General features: G+C 40.5%; 1 protein-coding gene across 1 annotated transcript in view; it reads right to left on the reverse strand.

The window, feature by feature from the left end:
- The window catches only part of SLCO5A1 (solute carrier organic anion transporter family member 5A1), a 116,428-nt gene that overhangs the window by 25,200 nt on the left and 75,649 nt on the right, over positions 1 to 15,579 (reverse strand). Inside the window, exon 6 of the mRNA XM_023533292.1 lies at positions 30 to 228. Coding sequence (XP_023389060.1) covers positions 30 to 228 — 199 coding nt within the window. The remainder of the gene's footprint in view (positions 1 to 29; positions 229 to 15,579) is intronic.

Below are 15,579 nucleotides of genomic sequence, written 5' to 3' on the forward strand. Positions count from 1 at the left end.
ACACAGCAAGGCTCTTCCAGGACACTTACCCTGTTGTGTAAGGTATGTTTATACCTCCTAGATTGATACTTTCACATCCAACAATGAACAGGGTTGAAAAACACAGTAAAGACACACCACTGCAGATCATTGCTAGTTTTGCAGATTCTCTTGCACCAAGTTTCAACTTTTTTATGATGTAGCCTCCCAGGACAATACCGACACCAGCACTGGGCACAATAATAACACCTGGAGAGAAGAAGGGGAGAGGATTAATTTGAAGTAATGTATACTTATTCTTCATTTTCTAATTACTCTGTTTCTACTTATTTAGTATTTAGTTATTAGTACTAAAGTAAAGAGAAATACTGTAATCGAAATTGGCAGTTACAAAATAGTCATGGAGAGGTACTGTGCAGTACAGGGAATATAGTCAATAATATGGTAATAACCACATATGGTGTCAGATGGGTACTAGAATTATCAAGTTGATCACTTCGTAAGTTATATAAATGTCTAATTGCTAATTATGCTGTACACCTGAAACTAATATAATATTATATGTCAACTGTAATCAAAAAATTTTTTATTATAAAAAAGAAAATAATTATTTAAAAAATACTGTAATCAATTAATCTTCAATGTGTGTGGTTTTACAGTATAATTTATTTTCAACACATATAACCAACAAAGGACTCATTTCCAGAATGAAAAAAACTTACAAAACAACTCATGAGAAAAGTAGGAAAAACTTGAATAGGTCCTTCACTAAGAGGAAATCCAGCTGATCAATAAACACAAGAAGGTGATCGGCCGCGTTACTAAGAGAGAAACACAAATTTAAACCACAATAAAATACCCTCCATGCCAATCACATCAGTAAAAAATGTAAAGTCTGACAGTACCACATGCTGCCAAATATATGAATCAATGAGCACTCATTACACCACTGGTGGGATGTAAATTGTGACACCAACTTTGAAAAACGGTTTGACATTATCTGGTAAAGTTGAAGATATACACGCCCAGTGACAGGCAATCTCATTCCTGGATCTGTACCCTGAAGAAATTCATACACAAGGGGGCCAAAAGAAGTGTACAAGGCAGTGGAGGCATCAAAATAGCCAAAAACTGTAAATAAACCAAATGTCCGTTAATACATACATGGCATATCATTAATTCACATCATGAAATGCCTCACTACAGAAATAAAAACTCGGAAACCTAACAACGCACAACTATGTGGATGACGCACTGGTGAATGAAAGCAGCGAGACACCAGAACGTGTGGTGTGATTACCTTTGCATAAAGTTCAAGAACAGGTAAGCGATATTGTTCGGGAATGCATATGCAGGTGGTACGGCTACGAAGAAAACCCAGAAGTAACTGTCACCAAACCCACGCAAGCTGCTGGGAGGTGGTGGGCCGTGGGGAGGGCGGGAAAGTTAGCGCGAGGCCGTCAGCGACCGTGGGAAGGAGCCACACGAGAGCACGGCGGAATTCTGAGTTGGTCTGACGGGACGAGAGCTGTCTGTTACAAGGATCATTTCTGGCCGTGAGATGGACGATGGCTTAGATGGAGTCAAAACCAGAGTCTGAGAAGTGGTGGGAGCGTAACTGCAAAGGTCCAGGAGAACCACCGCGAGGCTCTACGCCGATGGCACAGAGGGGGACAGGGAGAGAGGAGGGACTACTGCGTCACAGCCTTCTTGTGGGACAACCGGGTACAAAAGCCTGAGCAACAACCAGCTAGAAATGCCTCACACAGATGCACTTGGGCCACAAGCTCAGGAAGAGCTGGGCCGAGGCGTCTATAACCTGTGGCAGAGTCCACGCCACACATAGGATGCTCCAACGAGACTGAATGAAGAAAAGCAAAGGGCCAAAACCCCAGTCCTGGACAGCGCCGGTGTTAGTGGGGTATCAGAACACGATGAGCCCCCAGAGGACACAAAAACCAGCCGCCACAGAGGCCAGAGGAAATCTGGGAAAGATAAACGTTTGAAGTGGGGAAAGCTTGGGCTTTGGACTCGGAAAGACCACAGTTCAAGCCCTCCCTCCATCACTTGTAGCCACGTGATCACACAGAAGCTTCCTCAACCTTCTACACCAGATTTCTTAGCTTCTTCACGAAACTCTCTACTTTTCGCGTTAGGGTGAAGATTACAGGCACTCTGTGTAGCCACAGAACACTGTATGTTGTGCGTGATATAAATCGCAGTTCCTATCATTTCGCTTGTGCCATAGAAACCAAGGAAAGACAGTTTCAAGGGGGAAATGAAGAGCGTCTAATGCCTCAGAGAAGTCGGGTGAGATAAAAAAAATACATCACTTGAGGTCTTGGCAAGATCCGTTTTGAGGACATCATGACCGACTACTCAGCCCAGGCTGGAAAGGGCGGAGGAGTCAGTCATGGATATTTAGAGACTGGAACCAGACTGCCTTTCGAGAACTTTGGCTTTAAAAAGAAGAAGGGCTATGAGTCCATAGTTAGGGTGGGGGCCAAGGTAGAGCTGGAGCTTGGAGAGTTATTTTGTTTGTTTGCTAAGCTGTGAAGCAAACTTAGCTATATTTATATACAATACTGACAAAAATAGACTAAAAAGGAGTGGGAGGCAGGACGTAGAGGAAAGATGACCATGCAAGATCCTTGAGAAGCCAGGAGAACAGAGAACAGAGAATTCCTAGCACGGGTGATCGGATGCCCCTCCCGCTGGACCGGGGAGAAAGATGGGGAGTGAGAGCGACAGGGGACTCACCGGGTGGGCGGCAGCTCCAGAAATAATAGCTTTTTTCATATGCCTTTTTCCTTTAGAATTGATAAAATGCTATCGATTTATTTTTTTATAGCTCTGGTTTTTGTTTTTGTGGTTTTTTTTTTTTCCTGCATAATTGAAAATAAAAGTAACTCAGAGGGAAAGGATCCTGAGATCTATAAATACGGCCAAGGTTCAGGATAGCCATTGTAGGAGAGTGAAGACAGCGCCAAAGAAGAATGTGTAAGAGGCCCGACAAGTGAGGAGGCCTGCGGGCCGGACGCCGCCGGATCCCAGAAGCCTGAGGCTGCGTCGGCCGCGCGGTTGGAAGGCTTGCTCCAGCACGTTCGGCAATCTACGTGAAGGAGCAGAGAAGCAGCGCGGGATATATCTCAGGTCTGAGCTCTGCCTGGCAACCAGCATTCATCTCGCGCTCGGACCGTAGCCCTGATGTTAGAAAGCCAGTAATGGCCCTCGCACAGATGAGGAAATCGATGGCTCGGAGAAGGGGCCAGCCCGACAGAGAACTTCATTTCATTTGGGGAGTGAGACCCCAAATGAAAATCCAAGTCTCTGATTCTGAGCCCAGAGCTCTCTCCGCATCAACACAGCAGCTTCCTGGAACCAAAGGGTCCCTGGAATCTTTTAGGTAAATTGTGCAGAGCCCTGGGCTTCGAGGAGCTGGTTAATAAAGGATCCTCCTCGTTACAGAAATGGACACATGCTGTCAATATGATTGAAGAGGCAAAGTTTTACCTTTAGAATGAAAACGGTCCATTAATAGAACTCCTCTTCCAAATGAACAATTTACGGAGTGACAGGTACTATGCCAGTCCTCCAGGATAATGACAAGACAAATCCCCACGCTCATAGCTGAGTCATAACTTAAAAGCCGTATAATTTATTTGACTATGAATCCTAATTAGTATTCAGTTCTTAAAAACAGGAAATTTGTCATCAGTAAATATGAGGTTACATCAAACAGAGTGAAGACCCATTTAAATGTCCTCCTGCTGTCTCCTGTCATTTAAATCTCAGTGCACTACCAAAACAGAAAGGTTCTTACTATGCATTCAGGCTCATCTATTCATCACCCCACTCTCCAGCTTAAGTAAGAGACTCAAATGTTCTCTCGCTGGAATTTTAGGCATATGGGATGCATAGGGAAGATTTGGAGCTGGGGAGCAAAGGATATGGGGTGTGATGACAGAGCCTTCTCACTGCCCGTCAAAGCTCCTAACGCTGGGAAATCAGCTACGGTAGTCTAGGGTTAGCTTAAGGAGAATGTGGAAGGGCTGGAAGTCAGCTTCTCCACCTACCACCACACCACCATCTAGCTGCCCCGCCCAACTCCCACACACTGTGTGCGGATGAGAATAGTATCTTCCTCATAGATTGTTCGAATTAGATGACTGATTATGAAGCTCTTAAAACATAGTATGCACTCAACAGACATCAGCAACCATGAGCGTAACCAGCAGTGGCATCTGCCTAATATTAGTGAGTTTGACATTTGCACAACTAAATATATTGGAATTACAACTAGGCAAATTTCTATATGCTATTTAATCTATAGGACTAAATTTAAGCTATGATAATGGTCAAACAGAAACCTCTACGTTCTTTAATATATAAGTGTTTGATATTTAGCTACTATGTGGTCTTAAACATATAAACCTGTTAGCTACTTAGCTGCCCTTGTGTGTGTGTCTGAATCCAAAGAAATCAGTGCCGCATTCATTAAGGGTGGAGATTCCCACGCTTCATCGAAGGTCTGAGCACATCATACTGCCTTGGAAATCTTTTATCTCCTTATCTATGCAGATTGACGTGTCGCTTGTCCCACTTCCTCTCCTCCTCTTATGTCAAGCGCTATTATCCCATAACACTCGATTCTGAAGATTTTACTCTGGGTCACAATCTCGCTCGCCCTTATACTGTGGCTGCATGGAGTCAAAAGGTCTATGTGAAAAATGATATTCAGTGAATTACCAAATAGGAAAGCTACTGGAGGAATTTTTCCTCTTCAATGTTTGTCAATATATGGACACTATCTATATTGCAAAGAGGCACATAAAATATACCTAAGCTTAAGGTATGATTCGAGCACAAGAAAACCTTGAAATGAAGGAGAGGAAGACAAAATTAGGTGATTCATTAATTATCAAGAATGTTTTAAGTTCAGGGAACATCAACTGTGCTGCTGCTGTTCCTATTGTTAAGAACGAAAACACACTTTCTTGGTACGTTGTCAAGAGACCAGCTGTCAGGAGGCCGACTGTGTTCACCCCTCTGTCTTGACTGCTAGATCATTAGGTTCCAGTACATGGCAGGGACTAGATCATTATTATCTTCATACCTTTCTAGCACTTACCAGGGCCTGGCGAATGTAGGACTGAATGTACTAATTTGGTTATTTAGAATCGATGATATAAAACCTTCCAATGACTTATTCATTCATTTCATTTTCGCTTATTCTTTGAACTAAAGCTATATCTCATTTTACAAACAGGAAATCTAAGATCTAATTTGGGGTTAAAACAACTTACTAAAATCAATTTAAAACTGGCAAGAATTAAAGATCTGGATGGATGCCTGAATAATCTCACTGTTTATCGAAATTCTGAATTGAACATTAGCGAAAGCTTAACTGCCGATCTGCTAAGGGTGGCAAAGCGGGTAATGTCTGATGTGCCCTGATGCCTCTTCTCTATCCTGACATCGCAATGGTGTAGAATGTCCTGTGGTGAATTAAGTTCATACAGACAGAGTCTCAGAATCTTAGAGGTCCTTATGCGCTTCTCTCTAAATTCACTGACTCTGTGTATTCCACATCCAACGTGTTCCTTAGTTAAGTTAAAAATAAACGACTTGCAAAAGCAAGACTGAATCAATAAGGAATATCACTGCAAGCCATTACTGACTCCCAGGGTCAGCTGCCACCTCTGGGGAAGGAGGCTAGGCCCGGGGGAGGGGAGGAGAGAGCAGAAGGAGCATCTGGAAAAGAAGGAAGCGACCATTCATTCTCACTCTCACGCATATTTATTCCCATTCCCATCCTCTTCCCCCTCCCCCGCCCTCTCCTTCTTTCCCACTTTCTCTTTTTCTACACACACACACACACACGCGCGCACACACACACACACACACACACACACACACGCTGATGTTTAGTATATGCCAGACCTTGTGGTAACTACTCTCTTCTAATTCTCAAAATGTGAAGGACTTTGAGTCGCTCTGAAATCAGAACGTGTCCTGCATTTGACAGTATCTCAGCCCTGTGTCACAGTCTAATTAGAAGCATTTCTCTTTCATTGGAACTCAGAATCATGGTGCATCTTACAAAGACGAGTGCCGGAGACGGGCACTCGGCCTTCTTTCCCCATCGCAGATGAGGAAACCCCCAATGAGTGGCAGAGCAGGGCAACGAACTCGGGTTTATTCAACTTTCCTAAAGACGATGCTTCTAACCTTATGACACGACACTGTTTTCCCATCCTCAGGGTAAGTTATTTTACCCCTTTGAGCTCCCACTTTCCCTTGCCAACATTTTCCAGAAGAAAATAAATATCAATTACTGTCAGAGGGGAACAAAAGAAGAGACTATTTTAAAAATTCAAACCTCGAAGCTAGCAAATTTGAAATGGTCCAAGAATAGACAGTATAATAAGTACACATTTTCACTAACCATATATAAATCCATGAAGTAGCACAGCAACATGATACATCTTTTACTCTTTCATAGTCTCCATATTAGCCTTGTGAAAAGTCTTAACAAATCCCTTCACAAACAATGAACAAGGTGTGTCATTAGAATTAATTTATGGTAACTTTTTCATAATTCAGTGGCTGTTTTAGGACAGAGAACAGACTATTTCCTGAAATCCACATTATTTCACAGCACAACATTAAGTCAAATTGCAAAGGAGGAGTAGCAAAGTGTAGACACAGGCCGTGTTGACCCGACTCGGAGAGGCAGCCCACGCGTGGTGAGCTGAACAGCGCGTGCCACAGTCAAAGCCCCCGGGGCCTGAAGAGAAGCCTATGGGCCAAGTGGAAGAATTTATAGGGCGTTCTGTAAGGAATTTTCCTGAGGCAGATGAGCTGGCAGTGCAGCTAGCCTGCTGCAGACAGCCTGTCTCAAGCTGTGTCCTCCCATAGCCTTTTCAATTAGAAGACATCGAGCCTGAAGAAGACCCCCTTCCGGCCACAGCTTCCTCTGCTAGGCACCCGATGACAGCCACAGAGCGGCTCACACAGGACCACTTTGCAGCTAATCAGCAGAGAATGCTTGAAACTTCCAGCATGGCCTAACTGAAATTATTAATCAAGGCTTTCAAAGGAATTACACCCTTGCAAAAACCTTAGCCTCCCTGACTTAGCATGGAAATAGCAATAGAAAGCTCATGTTTAATTTCCACTTGGACGAGTGGGTCTAATTCACCCAGAATGACACTTTCCTCAACTCTGCCAACACAAGGAAACACTCACTGGGCAGCGGGAGAGAAATCTAAGAACCCCAGCCTCGGGGAGTCAAGGTCTTGGGATCACCTCAGCAAAGGTAATAAAAAGGTACGTTCGATAGAGAAAACAAACACACTTTTCATTTTAGGTTTCTGCAAAGCTCTGGCTGAAGTAATACAGAAAAGCTAATGCCGGGCTGTCATGAAAAGGATTCACAAATCACGTCAAATGAATATTTCATCCTTTATGGCTTAGAAACCTAAAAGAGTTTTCTGCATCCAGGCACCAAAACCACAGAGGACACAAACAACGTGAAACAATGAAATGCAAAAATCAGAGCGTTTACTTCCGTTTTTTCAACTGGCCTTGGGAGAAACTTAAGGTGAAACAGCAAAAGCTTGAAACAAGTTACTGTAGAAGGGGAGGGAAAAGCCTTTTGTAGAAGAAATCTTACAGGAGAATAATAGGATCGTATGAACTTTTTAGCTATCAAAATAAACTTCAAACAAAGACCCTGGTATAAAGTTAAGGGACTTGGTTTCCATTCAGAGAGGCGAGGCTACGGGAGGGCTGGGCCGAAGGCAAAACCCTCTGGGGCGCCCCCTCGGGCAAGATCCACGTTCCATTGGCAGTTTTCAGCTTCTCTCCTTTCTGTGTCTTCCAATTCAGCAGCTCTGTTTCCCCGCCCTCCCCCACCCTACTCCATCTCCAACTGAGACAGCTGGCCTCACTGCTCCCACCAACAGCCGAGCCACACAAATCCACTAATCCCACAAAGTTGTCCTTCCCCTGGAGGAAGCAAGCACATTTTTAAAACTCTATTTATCTGAAAAAAAAAAAAAAATTGAAACAAACTTCTACACAGGTAAGCTGTACTTGTTAGAACGTCGTTGTCCCCTCAGGGCCAGATGAAAATTTGGCTCGTTAAAAACCGTGTTAATTCTGCCAAGTTTATAGGGAGGATCGGAGAGCCATTTAATAAACATAGTCAACTCGCTTATCAAATGCGCTGTTTCTTTTTCTTTTTTCTTTTTTGACAGCTTCATAGAGCTATAATTTATATATCATACATTTACCTACTTGAATAAGTGTACAATTAATTCAATGTTTTTTAGTATATTTTAATCTTCGATCATTTCCATAGTGGTTGGGCTGAAGTTCATTTTGTGTTATTTACAATTGGTATGTCAAGTATTACTCAGGAAACTTACAAAAATGTATAATTTTTAAAACATATATTTAATCTAACAAAACATTTATTGAGCATCTACGACATTTTGGACCCTGTATTGCCTCTGGAGATACACAGTGAATAAAGCTGACAAAAATTCCTACCCATGTTGACTGTATAATCTACTGTGGGGAAAACAGACAATAAACAATAAATCAATAACTAAGCAGATCATACTAAATGTTAGAAAATGAAAAGCACTAGGGAGAAAAATGTTCAACCTAGCGAGCACAATCAGGAGTTCTGGGAGAGGGGCTTCCATTTTCAAATAGGGTTTACTGGGTTTGTTATTAAGAGGCCATTTGAGAAAAACTTGGAGGAAAGGGAGTGATATCTCGGTTATACATTGTTTTCATCTATCCACTAAAGTGAGTTTACTGAGAGCCAAGAATATTAAAGGGCAGGACCTTTAATAACTAGAAGGAAATTAAAAATTAATCAACCTTCCTTGCTCTCTGAATGAGACAGCATAAGCCAGAAAAACTAAGAACTTTTGAAAAGACAGAAGCGAGATGGAAATCTTAGCCAGGATGCTACATACTGCACTTTTTACCTGAAGATGTTGTTTTATTTTCAAAAGACCAGCATAACTCCACCAGATAATAAAATGCACAAAATGAGTCTTAGGAATGAAAATGTACTCTTAATAACCTAACAGTTCGAGTAGTTTTGGAAGACACCAAACTTACCGTCGATGGGAACCTAGGTTTAAGAAATCCATTAATCAATCAACTTTATAAAAAGTAGCCCTGAGTAGAGAGCATTAGAAAAGGAACAGGTGACATGGCTCCCGTGTGCCTTCCTAATGAATAACAAGCTCCAACAACTGATCTGTCTCTGCCTCTCTTAGCAAAATGCCAACAGTCTCCTTCCTGCGTTGTTCGAACTTGTCTATTCTTGGTTTTGAATAGTAAAATCACACGTTTTCAAATAAAACTTTTCTTTGGAAGACAATAATATACCTTGAAAAGCTAAAAGAATAAGAAAATGCAATAAATATGTTAAATTTCACCCCGAATGACACGTGAACCAGCAAAGGAAAAAAAGACAGGGTAGTGATAGTCGGTGTAATGTACCTCATGACTAACAGCCACGGGCTCCTCTCACAGTGTGATGGTCACCAGTTCACTGTCAACAACAGACATTATTACGCTAGGAGGGGTTTACCAAGATCAAAGATGTCCCTGCATCTTTTCATCGTTTTACTGTCCCCGAAATGAAGGATATGCAAGATACATGACAAATAATGTAGTTTTTTTACTCAAAGCTAGAGAGAGAAGTAGCTGACATCTTAGACAACTCGGCGGGAACCAAAAGCGACCATTATAAGATATGGAAGCGAATGGAATGAAAAGGAAGGCAATTTAACAGGCACAACTCACGCTTCAGCCCGTCGAGCAAGAAAGAACTTTGTTTTAGTATCTACTGACATGCGTTTTAGTGTTTACTAACACTTTCAAAATTATTCTGACATCATATGTAATTATCTGGGTTTTTATTTGTTTGCTATTCTAGAATCGGAATTTGGAGGGAGCTGAGGCAGAGATTGCTATTTATCCCCAATGACTACCTTTTTTTCTTCTAGAGGAGGAGTCAACAAGTTTTATTTTGTTTTTTATAAAGGGCCAGATCAGAAGTATTTTCCACTTTATAGGCCAGACAGTTCCCGTAACAACTATTTGTTGTAGTCATGGACTTGTGTAAACAAATGGGCATGACTGTGTTTCCAGGAATATTTACAATAATAAGCAGCAGGCTAAATTTGGCCCAAGACCTCTATTCTAGAGTAATAACTTGGCTATGACTACCTGGATTACAGACTACATTTCCCAGACTCCCTTACAACTAGATGTGGCCATGTGGTAAGATCTGGCCAATACGATATAGGCAAAAGTCGTGCATCCATCCATGCTTTTCTTCCCCTCTCCTACCTTGGAATGCAGAGATGATAGCAGGACTTCTCCTTTGGACCACAAGGACAAGAGTCCCTGATGGAGCAGAAACAGTCATGTGCTGCCTATGTCCATATATTTTGTGAGGAAGGAATAATCTATACTGCTTAAACCTCAGTTGGAGTCTCTGATATTCTCAAAAAAAAAAAAAAAATGTAATCCTAAATTAACACAGAAGCTCAGAGATCATCTCTGTAACTCTCTTATCTTACAGATGCCCCCTCCCTCCAAAAAATGAGGCCCATAAAAGGTGCATGGCTTGACTTGGATCATTGGCTTGTTAGCCATTGGCTAACAATGGCTAGGCCGCAGCAAGGCCGAGACTCTAAGTGTTCTAAATCTAAATCCAATGGCTTTCTTACATTTATATGAGACTAACACTTCCATGATTATGATCGATCCTTCCAAATTCTATTTATTTCAAAAAGGGAAATGTTTTAGACTAATTTTCCACTCAAAGCAGCAGAAAACTCCTCAAAATTCTTTTCAAAGACTCTTACCTATTATTGTCTCGAATCACGAGGTACACACCAATAAATAAATACTGTGATTAAAGGTTAAACTTTAGAGCAAGCTGACTTCAACTGTAACCAAAATTAGCAGCAAGAACCTAAAATCATATGAGGAAAATAAGCCTTGATAGTTTTTTCGAAGTACATGCATATCAATTACTTAATTGAGCGATGCAACAGCTCTGTGAACAGGTATTATCTGCTTATACAGACAAGGAAATGGACTTTGGGAAAATGAAAAGACAATATAATCATCAAGACAAATGCGTAGAGGGCTTTAAGTCTTAAAGCCCTTGTACTTGCTCTTACCTCATGAGATGTGTTACTGTTTATCCCCGTTTTCCACAAAATTTAACATGAAGGAAAGTAAGACACGTGAATGATTCACCAAGCTAACAGTGCAGAGCCAGGACACAAATCTGATTTCTAAGCCAGAATTCTTCCAGATCTGAGACGAGAAATCCGCTACCTGAATTCCAAATCTGTTGTTCCTGCTAAAGCTGAAACCTAGTCCAACTCTTACTTAAGTTTTTAATTAGTTACACTGTCAGCTAAAACAAACTCAAACCTTCAATACAAAAAGGCTGAAACTTGTTAACATATGTGGTGTGTGTGTAAATGTGTGTATGTATGTATCGTGTATATTTCTGATAGCCAATATTTTGTTCACTTACTCCTTACATCCCTCAAAAGAAAGTATTTGATAGAGGAGGTTGATATTTTAAAAAACACACGAACAGGATTATGAATCAACAGAAAAGGTAACTAAGAAAAATTACATAATCCCTTTCTTTGATATTCCCTCTCTCCCCCAAAATGAGATAGGTGCTCAGTTGTTTAGGACAATTTCAATTTGCTTTTTAGAAACAGGAGCATATGCCAAGTGACTAAAATAATATCACAGGATATGAGTATCTATTTGATTAAGTGGAACCCCATAAAATAATAATCCCATTGCAACTAACAGAATTGTAGCAGTCTTTCTTTTAAAAAATAAGTTCCTACATTTTCTGTTTATTACTGGATGATCTAAAAATTCTTCCCCTAGAGACTCAAAGCTCTCCATAATATAAAACCAATCCACACTATTTCTTCAATTTTATTTTCTCTATTAAAACTCTTTCATTCATCTTCATATACACCATAATGTCCATGAGAGTACTTTGCTAAATAGTAGGCACTCAGGAACCACTCAGTGAATTGAGGGAATGGACACAGTATCCCTAGGTTGTGACCTTGGTCAGGCTCAGAGTGCACAGCATAGAGCAAAATTCTCCACGGGACAGTTTATATTAACACAAAATTTCTACTGGTACCTTGTTCCAAGATTCTTGGGAATCTGATCTAATGACAAATTAGATTTATCTATTATTAGTCGTCAGCACTGGGAATAGATCTGATGCCTCTGTAATACTTAAGACAACTTGTAAAGTAGTTTTCTTAAATATTTTAAACATTCACCCTAAAAATCTTCAATTAGTGCGCAGAATGTTTTGCTCAGCAAAGTTAATGTCGACTACTCTTTTCAAATAAACAAAAGCTTTAAGTACAAATTGAAATATATATATGAAATTTCATATATATATATGAAATTGAGTTTGCTGATATATATGAAATATATATATATGAAATTTCATATATATATATATGAAATCTGTATCTCATAACTACAACTACGAACCCATTGATTACATGAATAACTGCCTCTGAGAGCAAGGCTGAACTAGGAACAAAGAGAAACTTGGAATGTCATGAATACAGACATTCTACTGGAAAATTTTCCCAAACGATATGGACATTTACACGACTGTCCTTCTCTGCTTCATTTCTCAGTGATTCCGCCAAGCTCAATTGCATTTCCAAAAGGGTTTGGTATTTACACAGAAGGTATTTTGAACAAATTTAAGGAAGATGTTACAAAATAATACTGAACTATTCTATATAAAACAATTATACACAAATTGTTCCTTGTACAGGTGAGATAACTGTACACCTATAATGTTTCTAAATATTCACTCTAACAAAAAAACCAACATAAATTACATTCATCTCTATTCAAAGAAAGATATGGAAAAATTTTCAATACAATGATTCGAAAAAATTAACTATTTGTCTGAAATCCAATTGATCTAGCAGTAACAAATCCAAATGTTCTGTCCTCTGGCCAATGGAAAGATGCCACAAGGGGAACTTGAGCCTGACAGCAAAGCAAATGTGGTCCATCGTGAGATGGCTCAGGTTGCAAAAGGACATTATTGCAACTTCTAATGACGTCTAAGCACATGTCTCATTATTTAGTTAGAAAGAGTAAGGTACTTCCTGCCTGTGTGTGTGGTAATAACCATATCCTGGCCATAATTAAGGGCCAAGGTGTTTATTAGCTCTCGACATGATTTTTATAAGTCAACAGAAAGCATCTCTGAGGAAACGAGAGATGGTAGCATGAGCTGGGAGTCAAAACGTTTCATCTCCAGCCCCAATACGCTGCTACTAATGAGGCCATGGATCCTTTAAGTGGTGCTGATACCTTTACTTACCTATCTATAAACCTGGGATAATATGACACTCCATCCTCATCCTCCTTTCCTCCCTTCCTCATCTCTTTCAATAATAATCCTGATTCTGCTGCCTCATTATGGAAGATGGAGTATTTGATGAATAGAAAGGAAAGCCAGGGTCATTCTCGTTAAAAATTAATATTTGTGTTGTTCTTTACACTAATAATAAGTAATGTTTAACTTTTTAAAACTTCAACAGCCCTGTCAAATGAATGTGATTACACCATTTCACAGCTGGTAAAACTGAGGTTGGAGAGATTACTTAACTCACCCAAGATTATATAGTGAACAAATGGCAGAGGCAGATCTTCGTCCCAGACCTTCTGAGTTCAAAATCCATCACCTTCCTCCTATAAGATATTGGCTCACTACAAAGCAGGTAGGGATCACCTCTCTTAAACAGAATATGTATCTACTAAAATGAGACCGTGCCTGGTGAAAAGTTTCCCAATTCTCAAAAGGAGAAATTTAATCATCGAGCTACCTTACTCCATGATAGTCCCTTCAAAAAAAGCAAAAAGTTAAGCAATTCTACCTCATTCTATCATATGCACCAAAGGAGAATAAAGAATCCATATGGACATATTATATTTAAACTGCCAAGAAAAAGTATTACACATATCCAAAGTAAATGGTAAGACAATGCGTAACCTGAATGCCTAGAAAAAGAAGTTGCTCACAAAAATCAAAGGATTTTGCAGGGCTGGCGAGGGGAGGGGAGGGGATGCGGGTGCAATGTGTGTTAGCTGATCTTTGCTGAAAGGTCATCTAATTCAATCAATCCCTCATTTCAAAGATGAGACTGAGGGACAGAGAGATAAATGTTTACATTCCTTCATTCATCAGCTCTGCTGGGTGTTCTGTGGATGCTGATTTAACAAAGCACACAATGCACTTAGCAGCAGAAATGCTCTTACATCTGCTCCTGACATTCATTCTTTCCCCTGGGTTTTAAGTGCTTTTGAAAAGCTCCCTAATCTTTCTCAACTCAACTTTTATATGTAAACAAATCCTGCTCTCTGAACACAGTATAGTATTTGTGACGACTAAAGCTCTCGAGGGGCAATAAATGTGAATGGAGAAATCTGTGGAAAACAGCTGAATGGCCTCCGAACCTGGAAAATCCCTTATAAGTGATGTTTCTGTGTGTGTGTGTGTGTGTGTGTGTGTGTGTGTGTCTGTGTCTGTGTGTCTGTGTGTCTTGATGTGTGTCTGTGTGTCTGTGTGTGTGTGAGAGCATGGGAAACATATCTCCAACATAAGGACTATGCCATTAATCACCAAAGATGAGTGAAACAGAACTATCTTATTTAATTCAGAGATTTGGTCAACTGAAATTTCACTGCACCGTGCTCAAAATATAAAATTAAAAACACTTAAAATGTCTTCCTCCTGCCCCCAAGAGTTTTGAAAAATAGACATATTTGATGCTGAAAAATAAACAGAGAATAAATAAATCAGAGATATAAAGATTTAACCCTAGCTCAACACTGACTCAGCTGAAGCCAGTTCCAACTGTTTTTTTAACATTTTCATTACATCTCAAGCCTCCTTCGGTTCCGTTGAAACAATCCCTCAGCCCTTCATATTAGTTTCAAGCCTTCTCTTTCTTTTTCCTACTTTGTTAGCCACACTTTCTCTTCTCATTCTTTGAATCTATTTCCCTCAGTCCTCTTGCCTATGATTCCACGTGTCCTAAGTCCTGGCTTCGCTCTTCCGCCTCAGACTCTCCTTTTCCTGAGAGTGTCTCACCGAGTGGGCATTGCAGTTATCACTAATAGCTCCTTCCCAACCACTGTGCTAACACGTCCCCTCTATTCCCTCACTTAATCCTCACAAACTCTCACTCCCGGAAAGGTAAATGATCTTGCCCAGGGACTCAGGCAGCCTGTTACTATACTATACTATGCTATGCTATGCTATACTACACTGCACCGTACTATACTATACTATGCTATGCTATGCTACGCTACGCTACACTACGCTATACTACACCACACCACACTACACTACACTACACCATACTATGCTGTACTGTACTATAAGGTCTTTGAGGGTGACATCCCAATATGTTCTTGTCATGGCTTTTCCAGCACTTGGCCAAGTGCCAGACCCATAGCAGA

Source organism: Pteropus vampyrus, unplaced genomic scaffold (genome assembly GCF_000151845.1).
Source record: "Pteropus vampyrus isolate Shadow unplaced genomic scaffold, Pvam_2.0 Scaffold99, whole genome shotgun sequence".
Taxonomy (NCBI): domain Eukaryota; kingdom Metazoa; phylum Chordata; class Mammalia; order Chiroptera; family Pteropodidae; genus Pteropus; species Pteropus vampyrus.